This window comes from Hemitrygon akajei, chromosome 13, assembly GCF_048418815.1.
Source record: "Hemitrygon akajei chromosome 13, sHemAka1.3, whole genome shotgun sequence".
NCBI classification, from domain to species: Eukaryota; Metazoa; Chordata; class Chondrichthyes; order Myliobatiformes; family Dasyatidae; genus Hemitrygon; species Hemitrygon akajei.
In genome coordinates this window covers 44473313-44492076 of record NC_133136.1, presented here as the reverse complement: position 1 = coordinate 44492076, position 18764 = coordinate 44473313, and the positions used below count along the sequence as shown (strand labels likewise).

At 40.7% G+C, this 18764-nt stretch overlaps 1 protein-coding gene across 4 annotated transcripts in view; it reads right to left on the bottom strand.

Moving 5' to 3' along the window:
• Window positions 1–18764, bottom strand: part of ipo11 (importin 11) — a 420430-nt gene that overhangs the window by 319692 nt on the left and 81974 nt on the right. For all 4 annotated transcript variants that reach the window (XM_073064510.1, XM_073064512.1, XM_073064513.1 and 1 more), the window contains 4 exons: window positions 17736–17928; window positions 13530–13682; window positions 6739–6782; window positions 4842–4932 (listed from right to left, as the gene is read on the bottom strand). In XM_073064510.1, coding sequence (XP_072920611.1) covers window positions 4842–4932; window positions 6739–6782; window positions 13530–13682; window positions 17736–17928 — 481 coding nt within the window. The remainder of the gene's footprint in view (window positions 1–4841; window positions 4933–6738; window positions 6783–13529; window positions 13683–17735; window positions 17929–18764) is intronic.

The following is an 18764-nucleotide window of genomic DNA, read 5'->3' as shown; positions in this document are numbered from 1 at the left end:
ACTTCAAGAAGGGTAAGATGAAGGAACACATCTTACCCTTACCAATCCTCAGGACCGAAAGGAGCTGCAGTGGGTAATAAATTTAGTCGGCTCCATCTTGGGTACTAGCCTACAAAGTACCCAGGACATCTTCAAGGAGTGGTGTCTCAGAAAGGCAGCGTCCATTATTAAGGACCTCCAGCTGCATTTTTGACTGGCATGCCCTATTCTTACTGTTAACATCAAGTAGGAGGTACAGAAGCCTGAAGGCTCAACAATTCAGGAACTGCTTCTTCCCCTCTGCCATCCAATTGCTAAATGGACATTGAACCCATGAATACTACCTCACATTTTTAATATATATTATTTCTGTTTTTTGCATGATTTTTAAGCTACTCCATTTACATATACTGTAATTGATTTACTTTTTTTTTCTTCTTCTATTTTATGTGAAGGTTTCTCTGTAGCAGCAATGTTTGGGTTATGACTGAAGATAATGGGGCACGTTAGCCAATGAGGGGATGTTGTTCTTTCTTGTGTGTCTGGGAGCCGGAATTTCACGGTCTTCGTCGGGGAGTGATGGAGAGAGAATATGTGAATGGAGAGAGTCAGAAGGCCACCAGACCGAGTGGACTGAGGAGCGAGGGTCAGGGGGCCGGCTATTCTCGGAGGTCAACGGGAACAAATGAACAGTGAGCTCCAACATTGCGCGATAGACTGTTTCATGAGAATGGACCCTTCTCTGTTTTTTTCTTTACTAATCATATAGTCAAATTAAGAATTATAAAGCTCAAATGTTTAATTGCATATTGCTTACTGTTTGATATTTTGCGGTTCGGGTTTGTAACCGGGCAAAACATCACACAGCATTCACATAAATGTGATTTCTCAGTTTGGCAGGGCCAGGGTCTGTTTTTCCCGAGACGACCATGGGCTGGCCGAACCTGAGGACCTGAGGGTTACAATTGTGGGGGCTACTTTCAGGACTGATTGCGTTGGATGCTGTGTGATTGCCCTGAGCACTGAACCAATGGGTTGTGTGTTTAAGTTTGTGCTGGTATGGATGATGGCAGGGTGCAGTGCTAATGTGCCTCCATGGGGTTACTGGTAATTAATGCGTGCATTTGAGTGGGGTGGATAGTCGTATCCCAGATGAACTGTTAATTCGCTTTTTGAGTATGGTTAAAGCTGTTGGCAAAGTTGAAATTGTAGCACGGAATTGTGATAAGGCTCAGACCTTGTTTTAGTTCAGACTAGCACTGACATAATGACTGTGAGACTGCCAGTGTCTATCAGTGCCCCAGGTGAGGCAGGGCCTTGGCCTGTCCGTACTGTCAGGGAGGAGGAGAAGGTAGCGGTTGAGTTGGCCATAGTTGGTGGCAGATTTCAGAGACAGGGTTCTATCGTTTCTGAGGAGTGAGGGGAAGGAGTGGTCAGATTTGGAAGGGCTAATTAGTCCATGTCCCCCGGTGAAGAGTGAGAATGCTGAGTTAGTATCCATCCTTTTAAATGGAAAAATGCCCAGGTTCAAAGTCCCTGCTATGGTAGGCTCCGCCTATTCTCTGGAATAACATCCACCCCTAAAGGGGAAGAGGAGTATGTGTTATATACCCCTAGGGTTCATTTTTTCTGTGGACTGTCACTTTAAAACACAGAGAATGAGACTGACTTTTGGACACTGTTGAATTTCTACTGACTACAAAATTGCTTGGTTACTATGGTGGGAGAGGTGGAGTTATTTGAAGGACAATGAATGTTTCCATTTTTTCTGCGGCTTGTTTTGAATATACAAGGACACAGAGGCACACACAGTCAGAGTCAAGATGGTTTCGGTCAATGAAAGACACCAGTGAGTGGGGTCACTGGTTTAAACTTTCAGTAGTCCAAAGGGGTGAGTTGAGATCGATCCAGAGTAGTGATAAATGACTCTCACAAGTGCTGCAACTAGAAGAAGTTTGCAGAGAATAGAGGAGAGGAGAGGAAGGTTTGAAACAGAAGAAACCTAGTAACAAAGAGATCGCTGTTTGGACTCTCTCCAAGTTGCCCGTAAGGGTGAGTTTGGTTCCATTCGAATACAAAAGTGTGACTGTCACATAGTTAATCCACAGGAGTGGGTTCTCTGGTGAGGGGGAAACCTTTGTGAATATCACTTATGTGTTTACCCTTGTCTGGGTGTGGTATTTCACTGAAGAAGGCACCCCTGTGGCAAATCACTGTTGGAGTTTCTTCATATGTCGTGGAACTGGATCAGTGACTGTCACAGTGTGTGTAACGGTGACCCTATGGGTACTACCGGTGTGTTTAACCCTTGCCTGGGTTAGTACTTTTACCACTTGAAGACGGTACCCTTAGTGTAGTCACATGTAGCTGACTTGAAGGATTCAGAGGACAATGGGTAGATTGATGACACCTGTTTATTTGGATTACAAATATCTCTCTCTCACCTCAATTCCATGGAATGAACTGAACTTTCTTACATATCATAGTAAGACTGTAACTCTTGCCACCTGAGCTTGAATGAGTTTGGAAACTTTATTTTTTACACCTATATATGCATAAAACTGCTAACTCCTGGTTTACCTGGTTTAAGTTACTAAATTATGTAGTTACTAATAAAACAATGATTTTTTAACAGCAACACCAGACTCCAGGTGTGTTCTATTGCTGCTGATACTTTTACAGGGTTGCATGTATGCAACATATGAGACTTGGGCGGAGCAGACCTCTCAGTTGTTAGATGAGTGGCAGTGCTCTGATGACATAAAGCAACAGAAATTGGTTAAAAGTCTGAATGGGCGAGCTGCTGATGTTGTAAGAGCCATCAGGTTGCAGTCTCCTGTAATTGACAGCTGTCAATTATCTGCAAGCACTGGACAATGCTTTTGGCCCGACAGGAAACCCCATGGAGCTCATGGTGGGGTTTCAGAATATGCATCGGGAGAAGGGGGAGGCCTCACCAGGTAGACCAGAAGTGTCCCCAGTAGCGCCTGAACCTGAAGAGTTAGGTGAGGGGATGCGGAGGCTGGCGTGCGTAGCTCCAGGGGAACAGAGTGTGACCCCTACCGTATTGGGGAGCTATGTCACTGGTTTGTACACCTGGACTGGACTTTGCATTTTGCAGGAAGGATTGGCGAATTATCTCAACATCATGAGGACATAAATAAATTTGGTGAGGGGAGAGTATAACACGCTGTAAAGTTTCACTGCTAAGGTAATGGTTTCTCTGTAGCAGCAATGTTTGAGTTATGACTAGAGATAATGGGGCATATTAGCCAATAAGGGGATGTTGTTCTTTCTTGTGTGTCTGGGAGCCGGGATTTTGCGGTCTTTCGTCGGGAAGTGATGGAGAGAGGACACAAATCGAGAGTTGGTAGACCACCAGACGGAGTGGACTGAGGTGCGAGGGTCCGAGGGCCGGCTACGCCTGGAGGTCAACGGGAACAAATGAATGACCAGTGAGCTCCAACGTTGCGCAATAGACAATTTCATAAGAATGGGACCTTTTTTTGTTTCTTTACTAACCAGGTAATCAATTTAACAATAATAAAACTCAATCGTTTAATCGCATATTGTGTACTGTTTGATATTTTGCAGTGTGGGTTTGTAACTGGACAACACATCACACAGCATCCACAAAGTGATTTCTCAGTTTGGCAGGGCCAGAGGCTATTTTCCCCTAGACGACCACAAGCTGGTCGAATCTGAAAGCCTGGGGGGTTACATGTATGCAAACACGAGGAAATCTGCAGATGCTGGAAATTCAAACAACACACACAAAATGCTGGTGGAACACAGCAGGCCAGGCAGCATCTATAAGGAGAAGCACTGTCGACGTTTCAGGCCGAGACCCTTTATCAGGACCTTTTTTGGGTTACATATGTATTGCATTGAACTGCTGCTGCTAAATTAACAAATTTCACAATACATGCCGGTGATAATAAACCTGATTCTGATTCTGAAATTTCCAAGATAAGGAAAGTATTTCTACTTATATGGTGTCTAAGACTACCAGAGATTTTAAAGTTAGATCTTTAGGAAATTAAGTTAGGAAATACTTCCAGATGCAATTCAATTATGATGATTGGAATTTGCTTCCACAAAGTGCAGCTGAGTCAAAAATTAATTTTAATTCAAAACATAGATTAATAGAAATCATCACAGTATTGTGGAATGGAATGAGCAAAAACCTTGTGATATGTTGTCAAGTAACATATATATTATCTCACAACAAGCCTGACTGACTGAAAGATCAATTCTAGATACTAGAATTGAGTGTATTTCATTCATGATAACAGATCTCAATATATCAGATGCACAGTAAGCATTAAATAAAGAAACTGCTGGAAATACTCAGATCAGGCAGCATCTGTAGCGAGAGAAGCACAGGTAACATTTCAGGTTGATAACCTGTCAACAGCTTCTGATTTTGTTTCCATTTTCCAACGTACTGTTTGCAATTTTTTTGCTTTTACATAATGGAAATAAAAGGTGAATTGGTACAACTACTTGAAAAGTTAATTGTTTAATAATTCTGCCAATGAATAAAGGAATTTTGTATCCTTCAAATACTGCTGTAAAGCACATCTGGAGTCACTCAAGTACATGTTAAAATATTTAAAAACAAAAGCGTCTTGTTTCTATATTTCTGCAAATACACTTTTTTATTATATATTGATGTTGATAAAAACAATTTACATTAGTCCTTTATAGGATACAGTCAAGCTTCCAATAGCAATAGGATTTTGTTATTTTACAAACAGTACCAAAAGATCTGCAAATATTGCACCTATGCCAAAATAAGTAATTCTTATATAATGAATAATAGGTTGAACTTAAAAATCAAGTAAAAGATTTAAACATACCATGTAGATTTTGAACCATTTCTAATAAAACAGGTGTAAGTGTTTGGCTGTACTCGTGAAAAATATCCAAAAACAGCACTTCTGTGCATGGCTGCAAAAAAAAGACAAAATAAATTCTATCAATGCACTCATGCAACTTTATACAAGACAATACAGCATTTATGGTATGTTTCATTGATAACTTCAGCAATGCAGGACACAAACCCATGACTTGTTTTCACCAATTTGCAACTTCCGGGTTATTAAATCATATGGCAGAAAATGCACAGTCACTGAGTCTTCGATATTTCTTTCAATTTTTTCCATTCCCACAATTTCTCCCCCTCTAACAAATTCTTTGCCTCTAGATACCGATTTCATAAAATTTCATAAGCTAATGCTGAAAAAATTCCATTAATATAACAGCCAGTATATTCAAATTCCTAACTACCTGTTTTCCTTATGTTATTTGGTTCTTCTGACAATCATCCAAAATCATTCTGTCCACACAACTTATCATGATTGTAAGCATCTCAGTCATACTAATTCTGACCATGTTTGTCCTTAGGGGAGCATCCCTATCTTGTGATCCCATACACATAAAACATGTATGCAAATTAGGTCTGTACCCTCTCTACAAAGTCTTCACTTCATTTCAAAAATGAAGCGTCTGTAAATGGATACAATTTTAACAAGATCTATAGCGAGATCACCTTCTTCAAAGGGTTACAACAGAGTACTTCTAAAACAGTAACATACTGGAAGCAACAGGGGTCCAAAGGGTCTTTGGGCACCATGTAATATATCACTAAAATGCCATGAAACTAGTGCAGATTAAAATGTAGATAGCTGTTAATGCAGAATCCATAACCAGGTCATCTCCGGAACATGTTCAAGGTATTGAAAGGCCAAGTAAAGATAATGCAATTCCTTCCAGAGAAACTTTGTTGAAACAGATGGGAATTCATAGTTATAAAACATGCTCACCATTGTCAATGCATGTTTATTATCAGATTACTTAATTACCTAAATTAAAATTTCTCAGCTGCTGTACTGGCATTCAAAACTTAATAAATCTTTGAATCCTCACCCAATAACTCGTCCTCAAACATTCCTTTGTCCTAAGAATGACGCATTTGACCTGAAACGTTCACTGTTTCTTACTCTACAGATGCTGCTTGACCCTCTTAAGTGCTTCTAGCATTTTCAGTTTTTATTTCAGAGCCACCAGTAGTGGAATGATCAAGACCACAAAGTACATAAAAAGTTCAGTATTTCATTCTACTCCTTCAAGATAAAGTAAAATTAATCGTAATGAATGAAGAGATTTTTCTGATATTGGCATTTTGTTCCCCTCCTTACTCCCTTGTCGTTTTTCCCCACCCCGCTCCTACATACCCCAATCTGCCCCCACTAGGACCATTATCAGCTTATTTCTCTTCTTCTGATTTACAATAAGAATTTCACAGTCTGAAGCAGAGCTTGCCTTGAAATAAAATCATCATATTCCATGCCTGGTAAGTTGTCTGCAGCTCCTTGTATTACACATTGGTAGTGTCTACACTAGTTTGTCAGTACTTGGCTTTTCAGTGCGGTATAGTATGTCTCTTCCTACCCTCCAAAGCCCGTTTACCTTTATTCAGGATAGCTGGGCAAGGCATGAAAATGAAACATCAGGGATATGGGTTGATCAATAGGAAGGCATATTAATTTAGAATGACTGTTTTCAGTATAACAATGCAACATTTTAGCTACAAATACTAATTATTATCTATCAAAAACACAACTAGATGTACTCTTGAAATCACATTTTTCCAACAACAGTCTGCAAATCAAACAATAAATTAACTTCAGAAAAATCATCCTTTAACAATACAACTACATCAATAGGAATAATTCTGATATTAGCCCAACTTACCCTTAAACTGTATTTATAAGAATCCCCTCCAGCCTCTTCCACCGCTGTTGAAATAAAAAATTTAAAAATAATTTTCAGCATGAATGTCACGATCGCTTCCAAATGAGTTAATGATAAAAGAATAAGCAACACGTTACTCCAAAGCCACTTAGAACAAAACACTTACTACATTCCTAGTATCATTAAGGAATAAAAGGAGCAGAGAGGACCATAACAGAAAAAAAGGGAAGAAGCAAAACCAAAGAGATAGTGAAAAGGCACTGGACTACCCCAAGATAGAGGCAAGACTGGAGGTCAAAGAGGCAATGTAGCACTGTGGTTAAGTTGTTGGACTGCCATTCAAGTTCTGATCCAGGGCAAGTGTGTCAATCCAGCTGTGAAAGTAAAGCAATATTATGTAAATACAAAATTAAAATTAAAATATTCCTTCCATGAAACCACTAGGATGGTTCACTGATGGAACTGACAGATTCTTAACTACTTCCACAGTCGGAAGTCAATTAGAGACAGGCGACACATGCTGGCATTGCCATAAACATAGGCAAAGGAACAAACTGGGAGAAATGGAGATGGATCGTAAAGAAGAGGGGGTCTCGGGCACCCCACTCACCCTGCAGTTTAACATGTTTCTTTTGCTTCTTTCTTTGTTCTCATGAAAGCCTCTGAAGCAAATGATTACTTGTTTCTCTTCCCACAGATGTGGCCTGATTTCCTAAAGCATAGACAATTGCTCTTCCCATTTCCCTACCACCCCAAACAGATGCTGATTAAGCTGTTGATAGTCTAGGATTTGTTTTGCCCCCAGTCCCTTTTGAGTTCATGCCACTAATTTCTAATGTTACTTTCTTATCTTTCCTTTCTTACAAGAGATGGTGGAAATCTAAAGCAACACACACAAAATTCTAAAGGACCTCTGCAGGTCAGGTAGCATCAATGGAAAGGAATAAAGAATCAACTTTTCGGACTAAGACCCTAATGAAATAAAACAATCACAGCCATCAAAGAATAATTCATTTATGAGTTTTTACATTGCATGTTTATTTTCATCACAAAATTATATAATGTGTTAAAAGTATGACATGTCAGATTTTTTGCAATGCCAACTCATTTATGGTCTTCTTTATGCAATTAAAGTCCACCTCTCAGAACTGAATGGGGATTACAATTTAGCACGTACTGAAATATTGCTGCTCAATTTGAGATTGTAAAGGAATATAATCTGCAATTCACTGCAATTAGATTTCCTAGCATTTATTTTAAGTTTGTAGAAGCAACATAATATTATACAAAATGGGAATGAAAGCATCCTATAATCAAAGGCCATCATCTATGGCTTGATTCAAAATATAAGTTATAGGAATGCAAGACGTAGAAACAAAACATGATTCCATTCTTAAGCAAACACGAGGAAATCTGCAGATGCTGGAAATTCAAGCAACACAGACAAAATGCTGGTGTAACGCAGCAGGCCAGGCAGCATCTATAGGGAGAAGCAATGTCGACGTTTCAGGCCGAGACCCTTCGGCAGGACTAACTGAAAGAAAAGATAGTAAGAGATTTGAAAGTAGGAGGGGGAGGGGGAAATGCGAAATGATAGGAGAAGACTGGAGGGGGTTGGGTGAAGCTCAGAGCCGGAAAGGTGATTGGCAAAAGGGATACAGAGCTGAAGAAGGGAAGGGATCATGGGATGGGAGGCCTGGGGGAGAAAGAAAGGGGGAGGGGAGCTCCAGAGGGAGATGGAGAACAGGCAGAGTGATGAGCAGAAAGGGAAAAAAAAGGAGGGGGGGAAAAACTAAATGTATCAGGGATGGGATAAGATGGGGAGGAGGGGCATTAACAGAAGTCAGAGAAGTCAATGTTCATGCCATCAGGTTGGAGGCTACCCAGCCGGTATATAAGGTGTTGTTCCTCCAACCTGAGTGTGGCTTCATCTTGACAGTAGAGGAGGCCATGGACAGACATATCAGAATGGGAATGGGACGTGGAATTAAGATGTGTGGCCACTGGGAGATCCTGCTTTCTCTGGCGACAGAGTGTAGGTGTTCAACGAAATGGTCTCCCAGTCTGCGTCATGTCTCACCAATATATAAAAGGCCACGCCGGGAGCACCGGACGCAGTATACCACACCAGCCGACTCACAGGTGAAGTGTCGCCTCACCTGGAAAGACTGTCTGAGGCCCTGAATGGTGGTGAGGGAAGAAGTGTAAGGGCAGGTGTAGCAATTGTTCCGCTTACAAGGACAGGTGCCAGGAGGGAGATCGGTAGGAAGGGATGGGGACGACAAATGGACAGGGGAGTTGCGTCAACCATCTCGACTTCATCACACCGTGTTCCAATTCCAAACTCACTCCTTCCGAATGCTCTGCTCTCCGCTCCCTCCATACCAATCCCAACCTCACTATAAAACCCGCTGATAAGGGGGGTGCTGTTGTTGTCTGGCGTACTGACCTCTACCTGGCCGAGGCACAGCAACAACTCTCTGATGCCTCCTCTTATTTACCCCTTGATCATGACCCCACTAAGAAGCACCAGGGCACTGTCTCCTATACCATCACCATTATCAGCTCTGGGGATCTCCCATCCACTGCCAGCAACCTCATAGTTCCCACACCCCGCACTTCCCATTTCTACCTCCTACCCAAGATCCACAATCCTGCCTGTCCAGGTAGACCTATTGTCTCAGCTTGCTCCTGCCCCACTGAACTCATTTCTGCATACCTTGACACTGTCTTATCCCCCCTTGTTCAATCCCTTCCCATCTATGTTCGTGACACTTCTCACGCTTTGAATTTCTTTCAATGATTTTAAGTTCCCTGGCCCCCACCGCCTTATTTTCACCATGGACGTCCAGTCCCTATATACCTCCATCCCCCACCAGGAAGGTCTCAAAGCTCTCTGCTTTTTTTTGGATTCCAGACCAAACCAATTCCTCTCTACCACCAGTCTCCTCTGTCTAGCGGAATTAGTTCTTACTCTCAATAATTTCTCCTTTGGCTCCTCCCACTTCCTCCAAACCAAAGGTGTAGCCATGGGCATCCACATTGTTCCCAGTTATGCCTGCCTTTTTGTTGGCTTTGTGGAACAGTCCATGTTCCAAGTCTATATGGGTATCCGTCCCCCTCTTTTCCTTCGCTACATCGACGACTGCATTGGCGCTGCCTCCTACACGCATGCTGAGCTCGTTGACTTCATTAACTTTGCCTCCAACTTTCTCCCTGCCCTCAAATTTACCTGGTCCATTTCCAACACCTCCTTCCCCTTTCTTGATCTTTCTGTCTCTATCTCTGGAGACCGCTTATCTACTGATATCTACTATAAGCCTACAGACTCTCACAGCTACCTGGACTATTCCTCTTCCCACCCTGTCCCTTGCAAAAATGCTATCCTCTTCTCACAATTCCTCCATCTCCACCGCATCTGCTCTCAGGACAAAGGACATGTCTTCCTTTTTTAAACAAAGGGGCTTCCCTTCTTCCACCATCAACTCTGCTCTCAAACACATCTCTCCCATTTCCCACACATCTGCCCTCACCCCATCTGTCCACCACCCCACTCGGGATAGGGTTCCGCTTGTCCTCACCTACCACCCCCACAAGCCTCCGCCACCTCCAACGGGATCCCACTACCAAGCACATCTTTCCCTCCCCCTCCTTTCTGCTTTCCACAGGGATCGCTCCCTACGCAACTCCCCTGTCCATTCGTCGTCCCCCCCCCCCCCCCCCCAATCCCTTCCCACCGATCTCCCTCCTGGCACCTATCCTTGTAAGCAGAACAAGTGCTACACCTGCCCTAACACTTCCTCCCTCACCACCATTCAGGGCCTCAGACAGTCCTTCCAGGTGAGGCTACACTTGACCTGTGAGTCAGCTGGTGTGGTATACTGCATCCGATGCTCCCGGTGTGGCCTTTTATATATTGGTGAGACCCAACACAGACTGGGAGACCGTTTCGCTGAACACCTACGCTCTGTCCGCCAGAGAAAGCAGGATCTCCCAATGGCCACACATTTTAATTCCACGTCCCATTCCCATTCTGATATGTCTATCCATGGCCTCCTCTACTGCCAAGATGAAGCCACACTCAGGTTGGAGGAACAACACCTTATATACCGGCTGGGTAGCCTCCAACCTGATGGCATGAACATTGACTTTTCTAACTTCTGTTAATGCCCCTCCTCCCCTTCTTACCCCATCCCTGATATATTTAGTTTTTCTCCCCCCCTCCTTTTTTTTCTCTCTCTCTGCCTGCACTCCATCTCCCTCTGGAGCTCCCCTCCCCCTTTCTTTCTCCCTAGGCCTTCCGTCCCATGATCCCTTCCCTTCTCCAGCTCTGTATCCCTTTTGCCAATCACCTTTCCGGCTCTCAGCTTCACCCAACCCCCTCCAGTCTTCTCCTATCATTTCGCATTTCCCCTTCCCCCTCCTACTTTCAAATCTCTTACTATCTTTCCTTTCAGTTAGTCCTGACGAAGGATCTCAGCCCAAAACATCGACAGTGCTTCTCCCTATAGATGCTGCCTGGCTTGCTGCGTTCCACCAGCATTTTGTGTGTGTTGTCCATTCTTAAGCAGTTCCTTCTCCTATATCTGCAAGCTCCTTACATCTCTCCACTTTGAACAGCTATAATACTGACAATTATTCCTCACATACAAATAACATATACGTTAACATAAAAGTACCCAGCAGCTAAAGAGGAAGAAGAGTGGGGAAGACAGAAGGCTTTATCTCCATAAGGAAAGGACTCCTTACCAAAGACATTGGCAGTCGAGGTACAGAGGACAGAAAAAGATATTATAGTAGGCCTGGAGCTCATTAAGGTACAGCAGCAGGAATAGAAAGGTGAGGCCTCTGCTGAAGTCACACCACTCAGGGGGAAGTCAAAGGGGATAATGATGACATGGCAAAGGTAAGAGATGGGCAGGAGCTGGGGAAGATTAATAAGGGAGAGGTGAAATCCCGGGACAACATCAGAATTCCCATCCTCCAGATCTGGAGAACAGGGTCTGGATTAGTTGAACCAGAGAGAGGAATATGGGTAAAATGCCAAATGATAAGATGGGAAGATAGGAAGAGATAGATATCATGTCAGTGTTTAATCTTAATGCTAAACACAATAATCAATTACATATGTAATTAAAATTAGGGGATTAAACTTTCCATTCCAGAATATTGAGGAGTAGTGTCACAACACTCATCTAAATCACACCTACAGTTTTAGTTCATCTTTGGACATGAGAAAAGAAACACGTGTTTCAAATGTGCCTTCTTTACCATTCATCAAAATCATGACTTATGTTCTACGGTTTCCTATCCATCCAACTAACTGTTGATTCCACCATAATCCAAAAAATCTATCCATCTGTTTTGAAGAGAATTATTAACTAAGCTGCCAAAGCCCTCCAAGTGAACAAGTTCCTCATTTCAATTCTAAATTTCTTATCCTTCATCTTGAGACATCCTCTCTTTATTGACCCAATCAAAGAATTCTGAATGTATCAATGAGGTCGCCACTTTTCTAAACTCTAAAACAGAGTCCAACCTAAGTGAGATCTTTTAACAGACAAATTAGAACCAGGCACCAAGATGGTGTATTGCCACTCCAATCCCTCCAGGACAAGAAATATCTTTTATTTTAAAAGCAAGAATAAAACTACACATTACAATCCCTGAGTGGTCATGTCAAAGCTGCATAATAATGAGATATCTATATCCCCCAAGCAATAAAGACCAAAATAGCTATTTTTTCAAAATAGCTTGATGAACATTCACATTAGCTTTGATGTCACACACAAGGAAACCAAATTCTCTCTGAATATCAACAGTTTCAGTCTCACCAGTTTAAAACCTCAGTACTGCTATTGCAGTAGATAGCCCCAGGTTATTTTTACACTGTACTCTATCTGCCATATAGTTCCTTGCTCTCAGCTTTTCTAAACCTACTCAAAGCTTCCTTAACAACCTAATCACTGCTCATGCTTCCACACAGGTATGTTGTCAGCTATTTCCCAGCAATACCAGAAAAGATATGAAATTGAAATCTAAGATCAAAACATGTTTCACTTGTATACTACCAACAAAAAGTAAAGCAAATATTATTGTCATATTGATATAAAAATGTGCCCAGCTCAATTTGCAAGGATTTTGTATTCCTCATGAAATGGGGCAAAACAAATTCCAGCTCCTTCCTCTGAATGCCAATAACTTGTTCTTTAAAAAAGTGATATTAACAATAAGAAAAAGTGGCAACCTGTAATTTATACTGAGATTATATGTAGAAACCTCTATTACTTAGAGAATTTACGAATCAAAAAATCTGTCTTCTAGTCTTCTAGTAAGGCAACAATGGTTTGATAAAAGCATTGCTTTCAATTAGCATGTGGCATCTTGCCTAGTTACTGACTCAATAGAAAATGTCTCAGTGTAAACATACAGGTAACCATGATTTATATTTAGTGTTAGCATCTTTAAAACTTAAATCTTGCCATTTGGTTTTCTACTCTTATAATTTGTTTGCATGTTATATTTCAGTTATTGCATTCTATGTGTTTACTAACATATTTAAAAAATGAACATTTCACAGTAAGTGCATGTAACCCACAGTAAATTTAATGCTTCAAGGTTTATTGGAAGTAAATATCTTAGGCATGACAAAACCTGTGACTTGAAAACAAATAACTTTATCATTCAGTATTTAATATAATACAAAAACTTCCCATTACAAAGACAGACATTTTAACCAGGTAACTGAAACACGTACTTTGAAGTAATTTTCTATGCAATTAGAAACTCACCAAACCCCTCAGGGTCTTCCTCCCACATGGATAGCTCCTCAGGTGTCAGTAGAAAATAATGAGATACTAATCTTCTACAGATTTCAGTTAAAGTTGAATAGTTGAAGAAATATATTTTTATCTTATGTGCTTCCAAGGTTTCAGGCTTGCTTTCTAAAATGAAAAAATATATTTCAGCTACACTATCTTGTAACCATTACTTTTCTAACTGATTTGCACTCATGTCAACAATATGCTTTGCACACATTTATTCACAAATTTTTATTTACAGATCTCAGGGCATCCATGGGTTTAATGGAAGAAAGTCTCAAGGGACTGATTCTGCAACGGTTTCATACATATTGTAAAACACCTAAAAGGATTCAAGCAAATTGAGCAGTTGGTTAAAGAATGCTGTTCAAAGAATGATGAAGGTAGAGCAGTGGATGTAGTGTATATGGATTTTAATAAGGCATTTGATACGGTTCCCCATGCAAGGCTCCTTCAGAAAGTAAGGAGGCATGGAATCCAAGGAGGCATCGGATCCAAGGAGACCTTGCTTTGTGGATCCAGAATTAGCTTGCCCACAGAAGGCAAAGGGTGGTTGTAGATAGTTTTATTCTGCATGGAGGTTGGTGACCAATGGTGTTCCACAGGGATCTGTTCTGGGACCCTTCCTTTTTGTGATTTTTATAAATGACTTGGATGAAGAAGGGTGAGTTAGTAAGTTTGCTGATGACACAAAGGTTGGGGGTGTTGTGAACAGTCTGGAGGGTTGTCAGAGGTTCAGCGGGACATTGATAGGATGCTGAACTGGTCTGAGAAGTGGCAGATGGACTTCAATCCAGATAAGTGTGAAATGGTTCATTTTGGTAGGTCCAGAATATACTATAAATAGTAAGACTCTGGGCTCCGTGTCCATAGGACACTCAAAGCTGCTGCACAGGTTGACAGTGTTGTTAAGAAGGTATATAATGTGTTGGCATTCATCAACCATGGGACTGAGTTCAAGAGCCGTGAGGTAACGTTACAGCTATATAAGACCTTGGTCAGATCCCAATTGGAGTACTGTGTTCCGTTCTAGCCACCTCACTACAGGAAGGATGTGGATACTATAGAGAGAGTGCAGAGGAGATTTACAAGTATGCTGCCTGGATTGGAGGGCGTACCTTATGAGAACAGGTTGCGTGTACTTGGACTTTTCTCCTTGGAGCAATGAAGGATGAGAGATGACCTGATGGAGGTGTATGAAAAGGATGAGGGACATTGATCATGTGGATAGCCAGAGGCTTTTTCCCCAGGGCTGAAATGGCTAACATGAGGGGACATAGTTGGAAATGGATACTGACGGGATATCAGGGTAAGTTTTCCACAGAGAATGGTGGGTGGGTGGAATGCACTGCCAGTGGCGATGATGGAAGCAGATAAAATAGGGTCTTTTAAGAGCCTCTTAAATAGGTACATGGAGCTTAGAAAAATAGACTATGCGCTAGAGATATTGTAAGCAGTTTCTAGAGTAGGTTATATGGTCGGCATAACATTGTGGGCCAAAGGGCCTGTAATGTGCTGTAAATTTCTATGATCTAAAGTAAAGATTAAAACCTGGGGGCTTCAAGAAACAAGACAATTAGACATGGAAGTCTAACCAGAATTCGTATGCTAAAGTTTCAATTGTTAAACCTATTTTTAATTTTAGATTAGATCATGCTATCTGTTTTAATAATTCTCAAACATGTTGAGTTACTGGTGGCAAGGCAAGTATGCATTGAACATTTGTAGTTGCTCCAAAAATAGTGGTGCATCTTGTTTTCAATTTGTCTTCAACTTACTGTCTAATCACTATATTATTGAACACATCAAAATAAACATATAACATATTCATATAGATAGATAGATAGATATAGTGGAGATTATAACCCCATGTCTCAAATTCTCATTAAGGTAATATTTGGTTACCTGGTAGAGATGGGTCTTGTGACCAAATATCTGGTCCATAGGTGCAGATGACTCTGCCAAGGACCATGTATTATAAGTTTTGAGAAAGGTGTCACAAATAGAATTCTAGAAGGTCCAGAGAACAGGTTGAAGACCAATGCACTAATGAAAACATTCAGAATTAAATCTGACAGTTAACAGTGCAGCTAAGAAAGGTTAATTCTGCTGAACTAGAAAATGTTGGAAGCACCCTGAGATTGTCAGATTTGTATTGGAATTGGTTTATTATTGTCACAAGTACCAAGGTATAGTGAAAAGCTTATTGGCATAATGCTGATACAGATCAATTAATTCATTACAATGCATTGAAGTAGTACAAGGCAAAACAACAATGACAGAGAAGGTGCAGCATGTAGACAATAAGATACAAGATCATAAAGACAGACAATGAGGTTGGTTGTGGGGGGGGGGGTGTGTGTGTGAGAGTGTGTGCGTGTGAGAGAGAGAGAGAGAGTGTGTGCGTGTGTGTGAGAGAGAGAGTGTGTGCGTGTGTGTGAGAGAGAGAGAGTGTGTGTGTGTGTGTGTGAGAGAGAGAGAGTGTGTGTGTGTGTGTGTGTGTGCGTGCGTGCATGCGTGCGTGCGCGCTGCATGCTTACAGGTTTCTGATTGTTTGGCCCAATGGAGGAGAAAGAAGACAGAATATACAGGGTGGGTGGGGTCTTTGTTTCTGCTGGTTGCTTTACTGAGGCACCAGGAAGTACAGACCGAGACTCCATAGAGGGAAGGCTGGTTTCTGCAATGTGCACAGCCGTATCCACACCTCTCTGCTGCTCTTTGCTGTCACAGGCAAGGCAGTTGCCATACAAAGCCATAGACACATTTGGATAGGATGCTTTTTATGATGCATCAATAATAATTGGAAAGGGTTGATGGGGTTAAGCCAAATCTCTTCAGGCTTCTGAGGAATTAGATAGGACATGAAGTAAAATGGAAATCAAAACATTAGAATAAGAGAAGTGACAGTATGCCAACAAGTGACGTGACTGAAAGGAGACTGAAGGCCCAGTCTAGAGTTGGGGAGGACAGTCCATGCACATGGGTGGTTGAAAGGAAGAGTGCGAGAGAGGAAAAGGTTTTGTTTTGCTATTATTAATAATTATTTTGTTGCTTGTTGTGTTCTGCCAAGCATTGTGGGCATGCTACGCTGGGGCCAGAATGGGTGGCGACATACTCGGTGCTGCCCCCTACCCCCCCCCCCCCCCCCATGAATGTCCTTAACTGTGCTGGTTGTGAAACCAACCAACATATTTCACTGTACATTTTCATGTACATGTGATAAATAAATCTGAATCTGATGTTCTTGGGACCAGGTTGCAACCACCATTCACATAAATAATCTGGGTTTGGAAATACAACCTTCAAGTTTTTAATAATGGCATCAAATTGGAAGTCAACATGAAGTAAGAATACAATTAAGTATTTTAAAAATGCAGGTCAAACCTTCAGTAAATACATTTTCACACAGTTGCAAAGTGGTGCATTTTAAAAAAATAATGAGCTCACAAGCTACCTTGACAATAATGCATGAATGGAAAAGAGCAGCCGCAGGATCAGAGGATATAGATACACAAATCATGAAAACTACTGGTGCAGTGTAATGCCATAAAAAGTACGCTAGGAATGGGGGTTCACTTCTGAAAGGATAAAACTAAATAGCAGCAGTCATATAAAAATGTACCTCATCATGGTAAGGTTATACAACCACTGAAATCAGAGAAGACTGTACAGAGTAGCTCTTTCCCCCTGAGAGTTAACTTAATTCAGCTAAGATAATCATACAACTTAATGAAGAATACTGTATTAAGAATTACACAGTATGATTTAATAAAATTAATAAATTTGTTAACATTATACTTAATAAATTTATGCACCAAGGTAAATTCATGAAATACTACTGCAATAACCCTAATGCCTACAATGTGTTTGATTCCTAATAAAACTCAATCACTTCCATCTTAAAAATCATCCTGCAAATCTTTCAAAGCAAAACTTCAGGAATAGAATAAGTTCCCCTTCACTATGCCTTTAATTTCCTAACAGTAACAGAAGTCACTGATTAAATTCTAGAATGCATAATGGAATATATATAAATGTTCATTCAACTGCAACTTATCTAACTATAACTCACACACCATTAACCAATGATGGAATCTCATGCAAACCTGTTGAGAAGAAAGTTTAAAAATTTTTTATAGAGTAGGAATAGGAGAATACGCAGGGAAATAAATGTACCTTCAATGTTCTTTGATGGTTTGTAAGCATCATTTTTCACAATCATTTTAATGAGGTTCATACACTGAACAATGAACCGTTCAAACACTACACCTTCACCAGCGTTTGTAAATGTGTAACTAACAGCAAATTCCAATGACCTCCGAATCAACGAGATGAAAGAAAATGGATGATAATCCAAAAAGTCCAGAAGCTGCAATCAGTAAAGACCGACAGGTTATATATTTGTTAGCATATAAAGCAGAAAGCAAAATTATGGACCAGCAATGAAATCAAATTGGTAATTATATATATTTCTAGGAAAAAAATCAGCCTCATAAATGTTTCCAATCTGAAGGACTTGTATTTTGTAATTTAATAACTACAATTAAAAATACTGCTTGCTCTAAACTGTCCTAGCTGTTGAGAGTGTTACATAATTCAAAAACTCTTTCATATATAATCTTGGGGGGAAAACACAGAATGTGGAAAGTTCTTTCAGCTTTTATTGTATGGTTCATTTTTATATCCTGTTTACAGTACCTCCAATCAGGTAGCTGGCAGCAATAGGATGGAACATTATCCCTGATTCCAGTGACTCACAGACTGGGAAGACAGCTTTAGGCTCTTAAATCATCATACACACTCTACTTTGGGCAGTAGATGGAATAAGTCACTTTAGGATTTAAATGATTAAATTAAAATATTGTAGTAAAGAACATAAGGCCACCTCAAACATTCCACTGCAGATACCTGTATATGCTTCAAGATTAGGTGTTTAACTGAAGGATGAAGCTGAGGTTAGCTAGCTTCAAACACAGTAAAAGGAAAATAATTAAGATAATACAATTGGGTGTCAAAACATTATTCATTAACACTGATACTCATTCAGATTTTCTTTAACTTGCATTATATTTGCTTAAAATAAGAATGTGGCCATTTGACACATCAAGTTCATACCCACTCGCAGAATTCCTTGTAACTTATTCTCTTTTGTGTGCCGATCAACTCCCTCATGATTTATCTATTAAGTGTCTACTGTAATTTACA